This window comes from Panthera tigris, chromosome D2, assembly GCF_018350195.1.
Source record: "Panthera tigris isolate Pti1 chromosome D2, P.tigris_Pti1_mat1.1, whole genome shotgun sequence".
Taxonomy (NCBI): Eukaryota; Metazoa; Chordata; class Mammalia; order Carnivora; family Felidae; genus Panthera; species Panthera tigris.
In genome coordinates, this window is record NC_056670.1 from 12,374,566 (window position 1) to 12,390,032 (window position 15,467).

The 15,467-nt window shown below is 44.7% G+C and overlaps 1 protein-coding gene across 2 annotated transcripts in view; it reads right to left on the reverse strand.

Moving 5' to 3' along the window:
- Positions 1-1,830: 1,830 nt before the first annotated feature.
- The window catches only part of GPR137B (G protein-coupled receptor 137B), a 49,426-nt gene continuing 35,789 nt past the window's right edge, over positions 1,831-15,467 (reverse strand). For both annotated transcript variants that reach the window (XM_042959815.1, XM_015539231.2), the window contains 2 exons: positions 5,541-5,665; positions 1,831-4,026 (listed from right to left, as the gene is read on the reverse strand). In XM_042959815.1, coding sequence (XP_042815749.1) covers positions 3,906-4,026; positions 5,541-5,665 — 246 coding nt within the window. In that variant the 3' untranslated portion in view covers positions 1,831-3,905. The remainder of the gene's footprint in view (positions 4,027-5,540; positions 5,666-15,467) is intronic.

Here is a 15,467-nt window from a genome sequence, read left to right on the forward strand (position 1 = left end):
TTGGAGGAACCAGGTGGATTCCATCAGGAGCTGGTGATTTGGAGCCGAGGACTTGGATCCCCTAATTGATGATCGGGGCGGTCCACCTCAGAACTCCACACGGAGGGACCCTCCGTGAAGGCCCAGGCCCCGAGGAGCTGTGTGACTGGCACAGGGAATCCACAGTGATATCTAGGTTGGGGGTACGGGGACATCTTTAGCTGCTTCCAGGTATTCTGACCCACTGGCACAAGGCCTTTGCATATATTCCTGCTAAGGGCCGAGAGGAGAGTTAACGGAAGGGTGCTGCTGAGTTTACACCCTGGACCCACAGACTGGCAAACACCCAATAATCCCAGTGTCTAGCACATAATAAGCACTCTATAGACACTGACAGGGTTCCACTCCCTTCGTTCCTTAAATGTTTCCTCACTTGAATCACTTTACGGTTTCTGATGAGAATTCCATTATTTTAGCCTGATCCTTTCCAACAGCTCCTCTCTCTGGACCATGAGAAGCCTTAAAATAGCATTGTGCACAGTTAGAAACTTTTTTAATTAGGGAAATTCTCACTAACCTGGGACAAAAAATGGAAAGGCCTAGGAGTTAGGTCTTTGATGGACCTGACACTTGTCTAGGTTTTATTATACATCCTCTAAAGTGAAAAGGTATTTTTTAAACAAAGTTTCTTCAGTTGGAAACCTTCAAAAAAGGTTCAAATACTTAAACCCATTTAATTCTAATGTAAATTTACCTTTATTGAAAAAATAAAAGCAATGTTCTAAAAAAATAAAAGGAATATTCTAGTAATATCTACTATGAGTAAATATAAATGAGAACCTTTTCCTCCAAGCACTTTTCGTGCTCTAGGATTTACTAATGCTTATTCCTTTCCTCTTAATAGGAATTAAGTGTTCAAGGCCAACAAAGAGCAGTTCTGTTGGATTTTGGTAAAAGGGTATCTGGGGACGCACTTGCAGGTGTCCCTGATTTACGCAGCTAAACAAGCCCAGTTTTAACAACGTGCCTGATACATTCAAGAGAGAACTGGCATAACTAAATATGATTGATGTGTAGAGTGCAACCGTCAAAACTTCTTACAGTCCCAGCTCCGTGTATCACAATCACTGGCTCAATTAAACAGGTTAATTGTAGAAAGAAAAAAAGAGCCGATGAAAGGTATCCACACGACTCAGCTGGCACCTGTAGACCGTTACCTGCAGGGGTGCACACCCATTCTGCAAGATCTCCAGCAGGTGCACAGAAATACTTAGCCTTTTAGAGCAGAATCAGACTTAGTCCACAATTTTCAGTGACTCTGCCTCTTCCCCATTTTTAACTTTTAAACGACCAGGGTTTAAATTTCATCATGTTGCCTTAAAACAGGAGGACACGTGGATATTTTACAACCAGTAATCCCTACTCCTTGTCTTCTCTTAGCCTTTCATATTTTTTTTTTAATTTTTTTAATATTTATTGTTGAGATAGAGACAGAGCATGAACAGGGGAGGGTCAGAGAGAGAGGGATACACAGAATCTGAAACAGGCTCCAGGCTCTGAGCTGTCAGCACAGAGCCCGACGCAGGGCTTGAACTCACGGACCGTGAGATCATGACCTGAGCCGAAGCCGGCCACTTAACTGACTGAGCCACCCAGGCGCCCCAGCCTTTCATATTTCACGTAAGCAGTAGTAGCTTTGTTAGTGTACCTATTTCACAACACTTAGGAAACTAAAGGAAATTTTCATTTCCCTTTTCATACCATACCTGTAACATTTCACAGGGTACACGTGGTCATTTACTAGGAGAGAGTTTGATACGATCCTATTTTTTACATTCTAGATGTGTTTACAATACTTGTGCTTTAGCAATACTTTTTAGAAAGGGGAAGAGAAATATAGGCTCTTAGAACATTTTTATCTTTTCCAGTAAAAAAAAATAGTTCAAATAGCTTTATCATAAAAATAGAATTTTGGCTTTTATCGGTTAATGCTGGGTATTTAATTTTCCTGCCAGTAGTGATAGAATAATGTGTTGATACAGCAGGAGTAGAATAATTGGATGATTTTAGTGATTTATTATTATATTAAAAAAATATACCTACCCTTGAATGATCTTAAGTACTTTCTGAAAGCATGATCTAAAGTTTTAAGCATATGCCGGGGCTGCCTTTAAATTTTCCTAAGTATTAGTAACAAAGACAGTATGACAAGTCAGGTGTTCTTAAAGTTATTTAGAATGACAACTTACAATATAATAGGCAACCCAAGTAATCAGTGCAAATTTTGCTTCAGTGTACAATTTTCCCTGACAGTAACTATTTTCAATGATGTGTGACCCCAATTCTTCCATATACTAAAAGGCAAGAATGCTGTTATGTGGGATTCTGCAGGATAAACGTGTTCTGTACAAATGACATAACCCAATCACAAACCATTTATGACTCGAGATGGCAATTTTAAATACTATCAAGAGAAAGTAGACTTGATCTCTGTGAATGAAATCAGTGCCCAGAGATAAGTTATTTCTGAAGACCACAAAAAAAAAAAAAGACATTTTGAAATGGGTTTCATCCTGAAGGCAGAGCTTATTAATATAACTTTCTCTTCATCTCCTCCTCCTGTCCCGAGATGTAAGATTTCGTAGGCAGAGCAGATACTTTCTGGTAACAGCACTTCCTCTAGTACCTTCTCTCCGATTTACAGAAGATCAGAGCATTCAACTGACAGAGCCATGCAGCACGGTTTTGCATTAGAGGCGGTTTTACTTCTAGAAGATCTTGGAGGTTTCAGAGTAGCACCTGTGGCTGGGGAACCAGTATTTGAGGACAGGGGTCTCATTTAAACGGAAGAGGACTTCTAAGCAATCGTCTGGAACACACCCTTTTGCGTGGCTAAGAGGCAGGAATCCTGCTACAGAAAACTGCCCTTTTTAAAGTTGCAGTTTCTAATAGGCTGCTCGCAGCGCGATTTAAAAATAAAGGGCATTACTCGAGATACAGAGATACGGTGGGAAATTACAGGAAACCTGTTGAGTCTTCTGGATCGAGGGCATTTATGACTCATCCCCTTGCGAGAACCTCTCCTTTGTTCCTTGAAGGTAAGGAACCATCGGTGCTTTGGGAATGGCGCTGTCCTGCAGAGGCCCTCAGGTACCGCTTACCAGATTTCACTGGGCTGAAAAACCAGGCAAAGTTTCCACATAGAGCAGAGCACGTTTAATAGTGTGAGTCCACTCGGTTTTTAACACACCGACTCATCACCGAAGCGTATGCATTAGTGCCCTGTTGATACCACCTTTTTGGCAAAATTTAGGAGATTAGTTGAGGGAACAACTGCCTGGACCTTAACTCAGAGGAAGGGGCCAATTACCTGGTACAAGTCCTGGACATTCTCCTACATCATAACTTTTAACACTGGAGTTGCAACTGGCTTTCCGAGATGTCAACTGTATTTCGAGTTGATTCAGAAGCTTCGGATCTGCATGACCCGAAGAGGTGAGGACCTAAAGAACACTTTAGTCCAAAAGCCTTAAACAACCATCAGACCATGTACTGTATGCTTTTAAAGTGAATTATGCATAAAAGTCTGTGCAAACTACAAACATATATTGCAATAACATTCTCAAAAAATCCTAGTATATATTTTAGCATTATTAAGTTATATAAAATACATCTTTATAAAAGTACAGAATTTTTTTAAAGTTTAAATTATACCCACTGAAATAGGTGGCCAGGCTCACTTTTTAGTACTAAAATAAGGTTTTTATCAATCTAAATTATTGCTTAGTCCTATGGAGCCATTAGAAACCTGTAACAAATAAAAATCAAGTCCTATTTCTTAAGGAAAAGTGCCTTATTAAAAATTCAGCTGTCATTAAGTTAGTCTCTCTGAAGCCTCTCACTTGAGGAATCTTCCATAAAATTTTTTACTGATGCTGCCCCTGGCTTGGCTTGTCAGGATCCAACATGGAGTCTGGTTGGAAAGTTCCCACCTGTGCCAGGAAGCTGTTTGTTTGCTGTCCCCAGTCATAGTAGTCTGGAGCAAAACTTAAAAAGAAAAAGACATATTGGTGACTTGGAACGCTGTACTTCCTCCTGATGACCTATTTTAGATGGACAGAACTGGGGGTTTTGTAGATAAAGTGTAGACAAGCCCAGTTTTTTAAAGTAGCTTCTTGAAGTCCATGTGCAGTGGCCAGAAGTTCACCCGCAAAAACCTACTGAACGCTGTGCAGCCCAGAAGCATCGTATTAGAACCGTAAGCCAATCACTACGTATAACAAAATATTCCACCAGCAAATTGTGTCTGACTGCTCTGGACAGGTAACTTCGCACTGATTTTTGTCATGTGTCGAACACTCGTAGAATCAATAACTGCCCTGTTGGGCTTCTGTGAGTTAATACCTGTAAAGTGCTTAGAACAGTATCTCAGTGTCTAGTAAGCCCTCAACAGTGTACTTTTTATATTCTTCTTCTCACCTTCCATGTAATAGAAAAGGGATCATCTTCCACAAGGGGAGTGAGGACCCTCTCAGCTCTAGGCTGCCTCTGGCAGGTGAGAGGCCAAGGCAGCTCCAGCAGGACAGGGAGGGACACACACAGCGAGAGGGAAATGTGGTGGGGAAAGGGATGAGAGAACATTCTAGGGAGGAGGGTGAGAACAACTTTTGACCTCGGGAAGTCCTTGGTTATTGGCTCCCCTCCAGATTTCTATGTTCTTCACATCTGCTGGTGTGGTCTGTGGATTGCTGTGCTTTCCCCAAGCACCATCTTGGATTCTGTCTGGTTCGCTGCTCCCTCATCTAGTGAGCAAACCATGTGTCCCCCAAGCTTTTCCTCAGTTCTGTGTCCCTAACACAAGGGCGCCTCTCACGTTTTCCAAGGACATTTATTGTTCGTAATAAGGAGTAAAAAAGCTAGCTTATCTTCTATCATTCCATCCTGAGGGTGGAGTTGGCGGGGGGGGGGGGGGGGGGGGGGGGTAATTTATGTTAAAATGTTAATGATCACCCTTTAAATGTACAAAGGATTGCAAAAAAAAAAAAAATAATAATAATAAGCTTTCACTTCCAAGAAACACACTTCCAAGAAACGAGGCCTGAAGCCTCCCTTTCACAGCAAGCGAACGGGGTCCTGGGACCACAAGCCCTAGCAGAGAGGCGCTCGGTAAGCACCAGCTCAGCCCTTTTTGCTTCTCTCCCTGCTGCTGGCCCTGAAGTCCCAGGTTCACAGGCCGCAAGAGGGGACACGATGATCACTGGGCCCTGGGGAGTAGCTAAGCATCACAGGCTGAAAAGGGGGAAGGGAACCCCAGTAGCTCCCAGTAGCTCCCGCCCCTCCTGTCTGCCGCAGAGTAAGGAAGCATAATCCTGGGGGCGGGCCTCTCAGGCTGCACTTAGTCTGCTAGTCAGGGGCTTCTCCTCCCTCCGTTTCCTCTTTGCCGCACAGCCTCCAGCTCCAGGGCTATTTTACATGGGCGTTTTCTCTTGGGTTGAATCGATTTCACCAGTGCAGTCCTCAGCCTACTAACCATGCCTCTCTACCTTGAACTGGGGTCTCACCTTCCCTGAAGTCCCTGAGGGGCGATGTTCCAGGCAAGGTCATCATCACTATCGTATCTTCGAGGGTTGTCAAAGAAGTAAGATCTGGGGCTGAATCCGTGGCTGGGGACCATCCCAGGGTTCGTCTAGAAAGACAGTTAATTGTTCAGTTACTTTGAGACACTATGCCTTCCTCTAGACAAAGACGAGGAAGATTCTTTCTTGTTGGAAATTGAAGATTCTGTGCCCATCTGAGTGGAGGATGTACCTGTTCAACTACAGTGTTCATTTTAGTTGCTTTTATATTTAAGAGGTGTTAACTTTTTCTTTTCTCAGTATGGACAAAATCTTCTTTCAGAGTTCTGCTTGCAACAATGAATTACTGTTTCAGTCCCTTACTGAAACACCAGGCACCGCCCACAGTAGCCAAACTCCATAGTCCCGAATTAGCTACAAACCTCTATAAACATGTGGGCATTTACCACAAGTTAAAATAGTGAAAAGATAATGATGAAATAATTTTGAGAAGGTTTTGTATCCAGTTTCCATATCCTGCTTCTATAATCCTTTCATCCTGTTTCCCCATGCTGAGCTCACCTTTCAAAAGATTTCAAATGACTAGTTTCATTAAGCTGAAGATCAGAACTGCATCATATGGCAAACCAAAGCTGGCATAAAATACAGAATTTGTTTGACATCCTTGTGCGTATCACTACTGGTCTGTTTTAGAGTTAAACAAGAGTCTGAAACAAGGTTGCTATATGATGGTATCTATATGGAAATGCCTCCTTTTCTAAGACTAATCTAGCAATACAGGAAACAATTTACACAAGGTGGGATGCCTGAAAATGTATCAATTTGTAGCAGTTCAAGAATGTCTTTGCAGAAGAATGAATTTGGATCCCTAACCTCACACAGATACAAAAAGTAACTCAAAACGGATCAGGGCCTAAATGTAAGAGTAAAACCTGTAAATTGTTGAGAAGAATAATAAAGGTACGGATCTTTGTGACCCAGGAAATTTGGCAAAGGATTCTCAGAAATGGTACCAAAAGCATGAGCAACAAAAGAAAAAAACATGATTAAAATTAAAAACTTCAAAAGATACCATCAAAAAAGTGAAGAAACAGCCCAAAAATGGGAGCAAATATTTGCAAAATCCCTTATATGACAAGGGACTTGTATGTAAAATACACAAAGAACTCTTACGACTCAATAATAACTCCATTTAAAAATGGGCAAAGGATCAGGGCACCTGGGTGGCTGTCGGTTAAGCGTCCGACTTCAGCTCAGGTCATGATCTCGCGGTCCGTGAGTTCGAGCCCCGCGTCGGGCTCTGTGCTGAGAGCTCAGAGCCTGGAGCCTGCTTCGGACTGTGTCTCTGTCTCTCTCTCTGCCCCTCCCCCACTCACACTCTCTCTCTCTCTCTCTCTCTCAAAAATAAACATTAAAGATTCCTTATTTTATAAAAGCAAGGGAAGCAAAGGATTTGAATAGACATTTCTCCAAGGACGATGTACAAATGCCCAATGAGCATGTGAAAAGATGCTGAACATTGTCAGTGATCAGGGAAATGCAAATCAAAAGACACAGCGAGGTACTAGCCAGCCAGGGTATCGAGAATCAAAACACCAAATAAGCGCTGGGGAAGAGGTGGAGGAGCCAGAAGGTTCACACGCGACGGGTGTGAACGTAAAATGGGGCACCTACTGCGGAAAAGAGTCGGGCAGGTCTTTTAGAAAACGTGCGGCACCAACTTCCAGGACGACGGCAGAGTCGGAGGGGCCTGAGCTCACCTCACCCCACAGATACAAGCAGATGACACATCGGTGTAAATAACCCAGAAAACAGTTCAAACACTGACACACCAAACTCCACAAGTAAACGCTGAGAAGGAGTCACGTCAAAGACCGTAGGGAGAGCAGAATCCTGCTCGGGAGCTAACGGGCGATGCCATCTACAGGTGGCCAGGACCTGTGGGCACAGTGAGGGCAGAGAAAGGGTTCCTCACACCCCCGGAGCCTGCATGGGGAAGTGAATCCCCGTAACATGGGGCCCTGGAAGCCAGAAGGGCCGAATTTCCTGCGTTCTTACAACCGGCTGCACTGAAAGCCTGGAACTTCGTAACTCACCAGGCTCAGTTCCGGAAGAGGCAGGAGGGAGAGGGGGAAACCGTGCCCCACTCTTAACGAGTCAGCACACCAAACAGCCGGGAGCTGCGGTTTGAGAGATGCCTGGGGCTCACGGGAGCGACAGTTGGTCACTAACCTCAGGGCCCGTACCCGAGGGCCAGATTTCACTGGGAGACGCCTCCAGGAGCAAAGGGGCTGCAGACACAGCCTCCCTATCCCACCCCCACCCCCACCCCCACCAGTAAACAGCCACCTGGGGGAGCCAGCACCGTGCCAGCACCCACGGCCTGCCTCAGCCCTGGTGCCGCGGGTCCCCTCCTCCAGAAGACAGTCACAAACGTTGCCAAAGCCGAGTGTCCCTACTGTGTGTCTTGGCAGGGCCTGGGTCCTGGCAGCAGTGGTGGGTCACCCCCCACGGAGCATGCTTGCATCTCGTGGAAGCTGCACGTCCTGCCCTCTGTACACACTGCAGAGCGGCCCTGGCCAGCCTGTCTCCGCAAGGCTGCGTGTCCCCTGTGGAAGAGAACCCGCACGCGAAACTGCACGGGCAACGCACATTCCACTTGTGCGCTTTGCGGAGCAATCCAGGCTGGCGGGGCTTGGCGGTGGAGGGACATCCCCTCTGTAAAAGGGCCAGTTCCACCTTCTTAAAAGTACACAGCCCACTACTACTTTCAAGGGCAGGAAAAGTAACTGACTTTTCTAACAGAATCAGGGGTGCCTGGGTGGCTCAGTCAATTAAGCACCCGACTTTGGCTCAGGTCATGATCTCACAGTTCGTCCGGTGCTGACAGCTCGGAACCTGGAGCCCGCTTCGGGTTCTGTCTCCCTCTCCCTCTGCTCATGCTCTCGCTCTCTCTCAAAAATAAATATTAAAAAAAATGAAAATTAAAAAAAAAAAAAAAACAGAAGTAGACAAAATGAGGAGATAGGAACATGTCCCAAATGAAAGAACAGGACAAAACCTCAGCAAAACACCTAAGCGAAACCAATATATGTCATATGCCTCATAGAAACTTTAATGATCTTAAAGCTACTCACTGGACTTGAGAAAAGAGTGGGAAACATCAGTGAGACCCTTAACACAGAGATAAAATAGAATCAATCTAAAAATACATTAGATTTAATAAGTAGCCAGCCTGAGGCACCTGGGTGGCTCAGTTGAGCATCCAATGCTTGATTTCAACTCAGGTCATGATCTCACAGTTGGGGGACTGAGCCCTGCATCAGGCTCTGCTCTGAGCACCGGGCCTGCTTGGGAGTCTTTCTCTGCCCCTCCCCCACTCATACTCTCAACATTAAAAAAAAAAAAAAAAAAAAAAAGGCTAGAGGAAGCAGAGGAACGCATTAGTCACCGGAGGGCAGAGTGTTGGAAAGTAACCAATCTGAGCAGGTGAGAAGAAAAAACAAACTGTGCAAAATGAGAACAGAGTTTGAAGCTCAGCAACTCCATCAAGCATCATAATGTTGCATGACAGGGATCCCAGAAAAAGAAGAAAGAGAAAAGGGAGCAGGAAATGTATTTGAAGAAATAATAACTGAAACCTCTGTAATGTGAGGAAGGAAACAGATACCCAGATCCAGGAGGCGTACAGATCCCTCAAAAAAATCAACCAAAGGAGGTCCACACCAGGACGTATGGTGATCAAAATGGCAAAACAGTGATAAAAGATTTTAAAAGCAGCAAAAGAAAGGACTGTTACATGCCAGAGAAACCCGATAAGGCCATCCGCTGCCTTTTCAACACAAACTTTGCAGGCCAGAAGGGAATGGCATGATATATTCAAAGGAAAAAATCTGCCATCAAGAATACTCAACAAATAATCCTAAAATTTGTATGGAACCACAAAGACCCCAAACAGTCCATGCAATCTTGCAAAAGCAAAGCAAAGCTGGAGGGATCACAACTCCAGACAAGTTATATTACAAAGCTGTAGGCATCCAAACAGCGTGGTGCTGGCACAAAACAGACACATAGGCCAAAACCCAGAAATAAATCCACAATTATATGGTCAATTAAAATTCAACAAAGGCGGCAAGAATACACAATAGGAAAAAGACAGTCCCTTTAACAAATAGTATTAGGAAAACGGGGCCACATTTTTACACCATACACAAAGTAAACTCAAGATGGAGTAAAGACCTAAATGTGAGACCTGAAACGATAAACATCCTAGAACACAGGTAGTAATTTCTCTGACCTCACCCACAGCATCATTTTTCTAGATATGCCTCCTGAGGTAAGGGAAACGAGAGCGAAAATGAACTATTGGGACCACATCAAAATAAAACGCTTCTGCACAGCAAAGGAAACAACCAAAAAAACCAACAGATACGGTTACTATCTAAATTATATAAAGAAGTTATAGGGGCGTCCGGGTGGCTAGGTGGGTTGGGCGACCAACTCGGGCTCAGGTCGTGATCTCGCAATTTGTGAGTTCAAACCCCGCGTCGGGCTCTGTGCTCACAGCTTGGAGCTGGAGCCTGCATTGGATTCTGTGTCTCCCTCTCCTCCTCGTGCTCTGTCTCTCAAAAATTAATAAACGTTAAAAAAATAATTTTAAAGAAGTTATAAAATGCAACATCCAAAAACCAAACAATCCAACTAAAGGGGTGCCTGGGTGGCTCAGCTGGTTAAGCGTCTGACTCTTGGTTTCTGTTCAGGTCCTGATCCCGTGGTTCATGAGATTGAGCCCTGTGTTGGGCTCTGTGCTGGCAGTGTGCAGTCTACTTGGGATTCTCTCTCAAAATAAATAAACATTTTTTTTAAATGGGCAGAAGACATGAAAGGACATTTCTCCAAAGAAGACATCCAGATGGCAAACACACACATGAAAAGATGCTCAACATCACTCGCCATTAGGGAAATGCAAATCAAAACCACAATGAGATACCACCTCACACCTGTCAGAATGACTAAACTCAAAAACACAAGAAACGAGTGTTGGCAAGAAGGTGGAGGAAAAGGAACTCTCGTGCGCTGTTGGTGGCAATGCAAACTGATGTAGTCACTGTGGAAAACAATATGGAAGTTCCCTCAAAAAATTAAAAATAGAACTACCCCATGACCCAGTAATTGCACTACTAGGCATTTACCAAAGGAATACAAAAACGCTAATTCAAAGGGATATATGCAAGCCTATGTTTACTGCAGCATTATTTACAATAGCCAAATTATGGAAGCAGCCCAAGTATCCACTGACAGATGAATGGATAAAGAAGATGTGGTGTATATATACAGTGGAATATTATGCAGCCATAAAAAAGAATGAACTCTTGCCATTTGCAACAACATGGATGGTGCTAGATAGTATTATGCTAAGCAAAATAAACCAGTCGGAGAAAGACAAATACCATGTGATTTTCACTCAAAACAAATGAGCAAAGGGGTGGGGGGGAAGAACAACAAACCAAAAAACAGACTCTTAACTATAGAGAACAGTTATCACAGGGAAGATGGGTGGGGGATGGGGGAAATGGGGGAGGGGAATTGTAAGTACACTTATCTTGATGGGCACTAAGACACGGATGGAATGTCAACCTGCCAATATTATACACCTGAAACTAATACAACACTATATGTTAACCATACTGAAATTTTTAAAAAGTTCCACATAGAGTTACCACATGACCTAGCAGTTGCATTCCTAGATATATACTTAAGAGAAATAGAGACCTATGTTCACACAGAAACTTGTACGTTAATGTTTACAGAAGCACTGTTCTTGAGAGCTAAGAAACGGAGGGGCACCTGGGTGGCTCAGTTGGACATCTGACTTCAGCTCAGGTCATGATCTCATGATTCGTGAGTTCGAGCCCCACGTCGTGCTCCGTGCTGACAGCTCAGACTCTGGAGCCTGCTTTGGAATCTGTGTCTCACTCTGTCTCTGCCCCTGCCCTGCTTGCACTCTCTCTCTCTTCATCTCTCAAAAATAAACATTAAAAAATGTTTTTATAAAGCTGAGAAATGGAAACAATGGGTAATTGGATAAACAAGATGTGATCTATCCATACGAGGAAATGTTATTCAGCCCTAAAAAGGAACAAAGTACTAACACATACTGCAACACGGATGAACCCTGAAAACGTCATGCCGAGGGAAAGAAGCCAGTCACGGAACACCGCGCGGTATGATCCCGTTCCTGTGAAAGTCCACAAGAGAGAGATGAATAGACACAGATTAACAGTTGCTCAGGGGCTGGGGGCAGGGGATGGGCAGTGATAGCTAATGGGTACAGGTTTCTTTCTGAGGTGATAAAAAACGTTCTCAAAAGTGTGGTGACGGACGTACGTATCTGAATACACCGAAAACCACGGAACTGTAGACACGAAATGGGGAAACTGCACGGTATGGGGATTCTAGCCCATTAAAGCTGTTTAAGCAACAACAAAAATACCGAGATTCTCAAACTTCACAGTGCATCCAAATCACCTGGGGTGCTTTTTATTGAAAACGTGGATTCCCTGAACCTACCCGGGAGATCCTCACCTGGGTCTGGAACGTGGCCTAAGAGTCAGTGCTGACACTGAGCGCCCTTGGGACTCCATGGGGACGGGAGGGAGCCACACTGCGAGGACGGTCACATTGGCTTTAGTGATGCCAAGTGCAGAGGCTTGTTTATACCGACTGGACGAGGGGTACAAGCGGTAGATAACGTTTTAAAGAAACACCTCCACCTGCAGCATGTGCTTTGAAAGTCAACGAAACATGAGTTGTATTTTAAATCCACCCCCCCCCCCCCGCCCCAAAGCAACATTAGACTGTTTTTTCTCCAAGCAACGACAGGAATTACAGACAGTAATCAGATTATTACTGAGCCATGCATATTAGCAATGTAGCTGCCCCAAACCGTATGCCAAGGAGAGCCACCGCTCACCACAGTAATGAGCATTATGGACTCGGGAGCCAGACTGCATTTGGTCCCGGCTCTGTCTCCGACTGGCCGTGTGGACCCTGAGCCTCAGTGTCCTCATCTAAGTATGGTAACAGTTTACCATACTGTAAACTGTTGGTTTACAGAGGGTAAAGGATTAAAGCACCGATCAGAATCGGGCTCAGCACGCACACGCACTGCACCGTCCAGCCGTTAGCTACTTCCAGCAAACTCTGCACGCAATAATGGCATTAACTCTGCAGTCCTCTGCCTGAGGATGTTTTAGGCACACTGGTGCTTTGCCAAGCCCAGTCTGACACTCGCGCCACCTGCTCGTTGGAGTTAGTCCGTGTGTAGAAAAGGGAGGGTGTTTTTGTATTCAGGATCATGCATCGTTCGTACTGAAGTCACTTCCTCGCGGTAAATTAGGAGAAAATATCCTTGGGGGCATAAAGGGTCGCTGTAACTCACTAATCTGCTACTGTCGGTGGGAGCTTCTCGTGAGTGTGGTGCACAGACTCGAAGTCCCGGAGATCTTCTTCTGCAAGGTCATGACTGTTTTCATAACTCGTGTGTTAAGATGTAATCTGCCTTTTCCGTGGTCTCAACACTGGCACTAATGGAGAATCAAAGTGCTGTGGCATCGACTGCACCGGCCATCACCGCGTCCTTCCCCACACTGCACAGTCAGGTAAAGCAGGTCCAGTGAAGATGGTCTTCGGGGCGTCTGGGTGGCTCAGGCGGTTGAGCAGCCGACTTTGTCTCAGGGCATCTGACAATTCATGAGTTCGAGCCCCGCACTGGGCTCTGTGCTGACGGCTCAGAGCCAGCTTCAGATCCTCTGTCCCCCCTCTCTCTCTGCCCCCCACCCCGCTTTCTCTCCCTCAAAAAAAAAAAAAGATTGCCTTTGACAAAGAGGAAGTTATTAGTTGTATTAAATCTTAACCCTTGGGCCTTTTTTATTTTGGGGGCGGGGAGAAAGAGAGAGAGAAGTGGGGCTGACCTGAAGCAGGGATCGTGTTTTTTTTTTTTTTTTCCCAAAGCAGGGCTCGTGCTCCCCCAATGTGGGGCTCGAACTCATGAAGCATGAGGTCACGACCTGAGCCAAAGTCAGGTGCTTAAAGACTGAGCCACCCAGGTGCCCCTCAGACCTGTCATTTTACTATGTGATGTGACAAAATGGGACGTATGCACACGGCGCTTCTGCTGTGAGAGAGCTGTTTTGGGGAATAGACTCACAGCAGTGTGAGTTTACCTCTTTCTATGCAGCTTAACTCAGACCATGCTTTTTTGGACGTGGGTATGTGACGGACGCTTGAAAGTAAATGAAAGAGAATGTGTGGATGGTATTTGTTGTCACTGATCAAATTTGAGCTTTTAAGCCCAAATTAAAGCTTTGGAAAACCTGTATTCCCCACCATGAGCTAGAGGGCATCCCAATACTTAAAGAGTTTCCTGATGAGATCAGTGGTGATATTTAATGAATGAATTTTAGAAGATCTGCATAACTCAGTAAGCCAGTGTTTTCCTGATGACTGATGCATATTACAAATGATGCGTGGGTAAAAGATCCATTGAAAGCACAAGACAAACTGATGGATGTCCGTGTACAACAATCCGGAAAGTTCACTGGTATGGTTCTAGAGTCCACACTGCAGGTACCTTTTAAGAAACCACAACTTGGGGGCGCCTGGGTGGCTCAGTCGGTTAAGCGGCTGACTTCGGCTCAGGTCATGATCTCACGGCCCGTGAGTTCGAGCCCCGCGTCAGGCTCTGTGCTGACAGCTCAGAGCCTGGAGCCTGTTTCAGATTCTGTGTCTCCCTCTCTCTGACCCTCCCCCGTTCATGCTCTGTCTCTCTCTGTCTCAAAAATAAATAAATGTTAAAAAAAAAAATTTTTTTTAATAAAAAATAAAAAAAAAGAAACCACAACTTGTCAGTTTTGATGTGTATCAAAGAAAAATATCCACAATTACGTTCAAACTTATTAGAACACTCCACTTCACTGCAACCACATCTTTCTGTGAGGGGAATTTTCTTCATATACTCAACGAAAACAACCTATTACAACAGAAGCAGAATCCAGATGTCTTCTATTAAAAGCAGGTCAAACCCCCCCCCCCCCCCCCCAAGTTTAAAACAATGCTACTCTTCTATTTTGGTTTGGATAATGTTCTTTCTCATAAAAAAAATTAGGGTAATGTTTATTATTTTTAGTGCATTTTTTAATGTTTATTCATTTTTGAGAGAAAGAGGAGACCGAGAAAGAGATAGAGAGAGAGAGAGGATAGATGGGGGAGGGGCAGAGAGAGGGGGCACAGAGGATCTGAAGCAGGCTCTGTGCTGAGAGCAGCGAGCCCGATGCAGGGCTTGAACTCATGAACTATGAGATCATGACCTAAGCTGAAGTTGGATGCTCAGCTGAGCCACCCAGGCTCCGCTGGTTTTAAATTACACACACACACCTCCAAACAAGAGCCTCTGGGGTGCTCAATAATTTATCGGTGTAACCCCTAAGAGCCAAAGCAATCTTGAAAAAGAAGAACAAAGCTGTGTCACGCTCCCTGATTTCAAACTATATTACAAAGATACGGTAATCAAAACAGTACGGTATTGCCATAAAAACAGACACCTAGAGGGGCGCCTGGGTGGCTCAGTCGGTTAAGCGTCCGACTTCGGCTCAGGTCACAATCTCACTGTCCGTGGGTTCGAGCCCCGCGTCGGGCTCTGTGCTGACCACTCAGAGCCTGGAGCCTGTTTCGGATTCTGTGTCTCCCTCTCTCTCTGACCCTCCCCCGTTCATGCTCTGTCTCTGTCTCAAAAATAAATAAATGTTAAAAAAAAAATTAAAAAAAAAACAAAACAGACACCTAGATCAATGGAACAGAACTGAGGGCGCAGAAAGAACCCCATGCTTACATGGTCAATCACTTTATAACAAA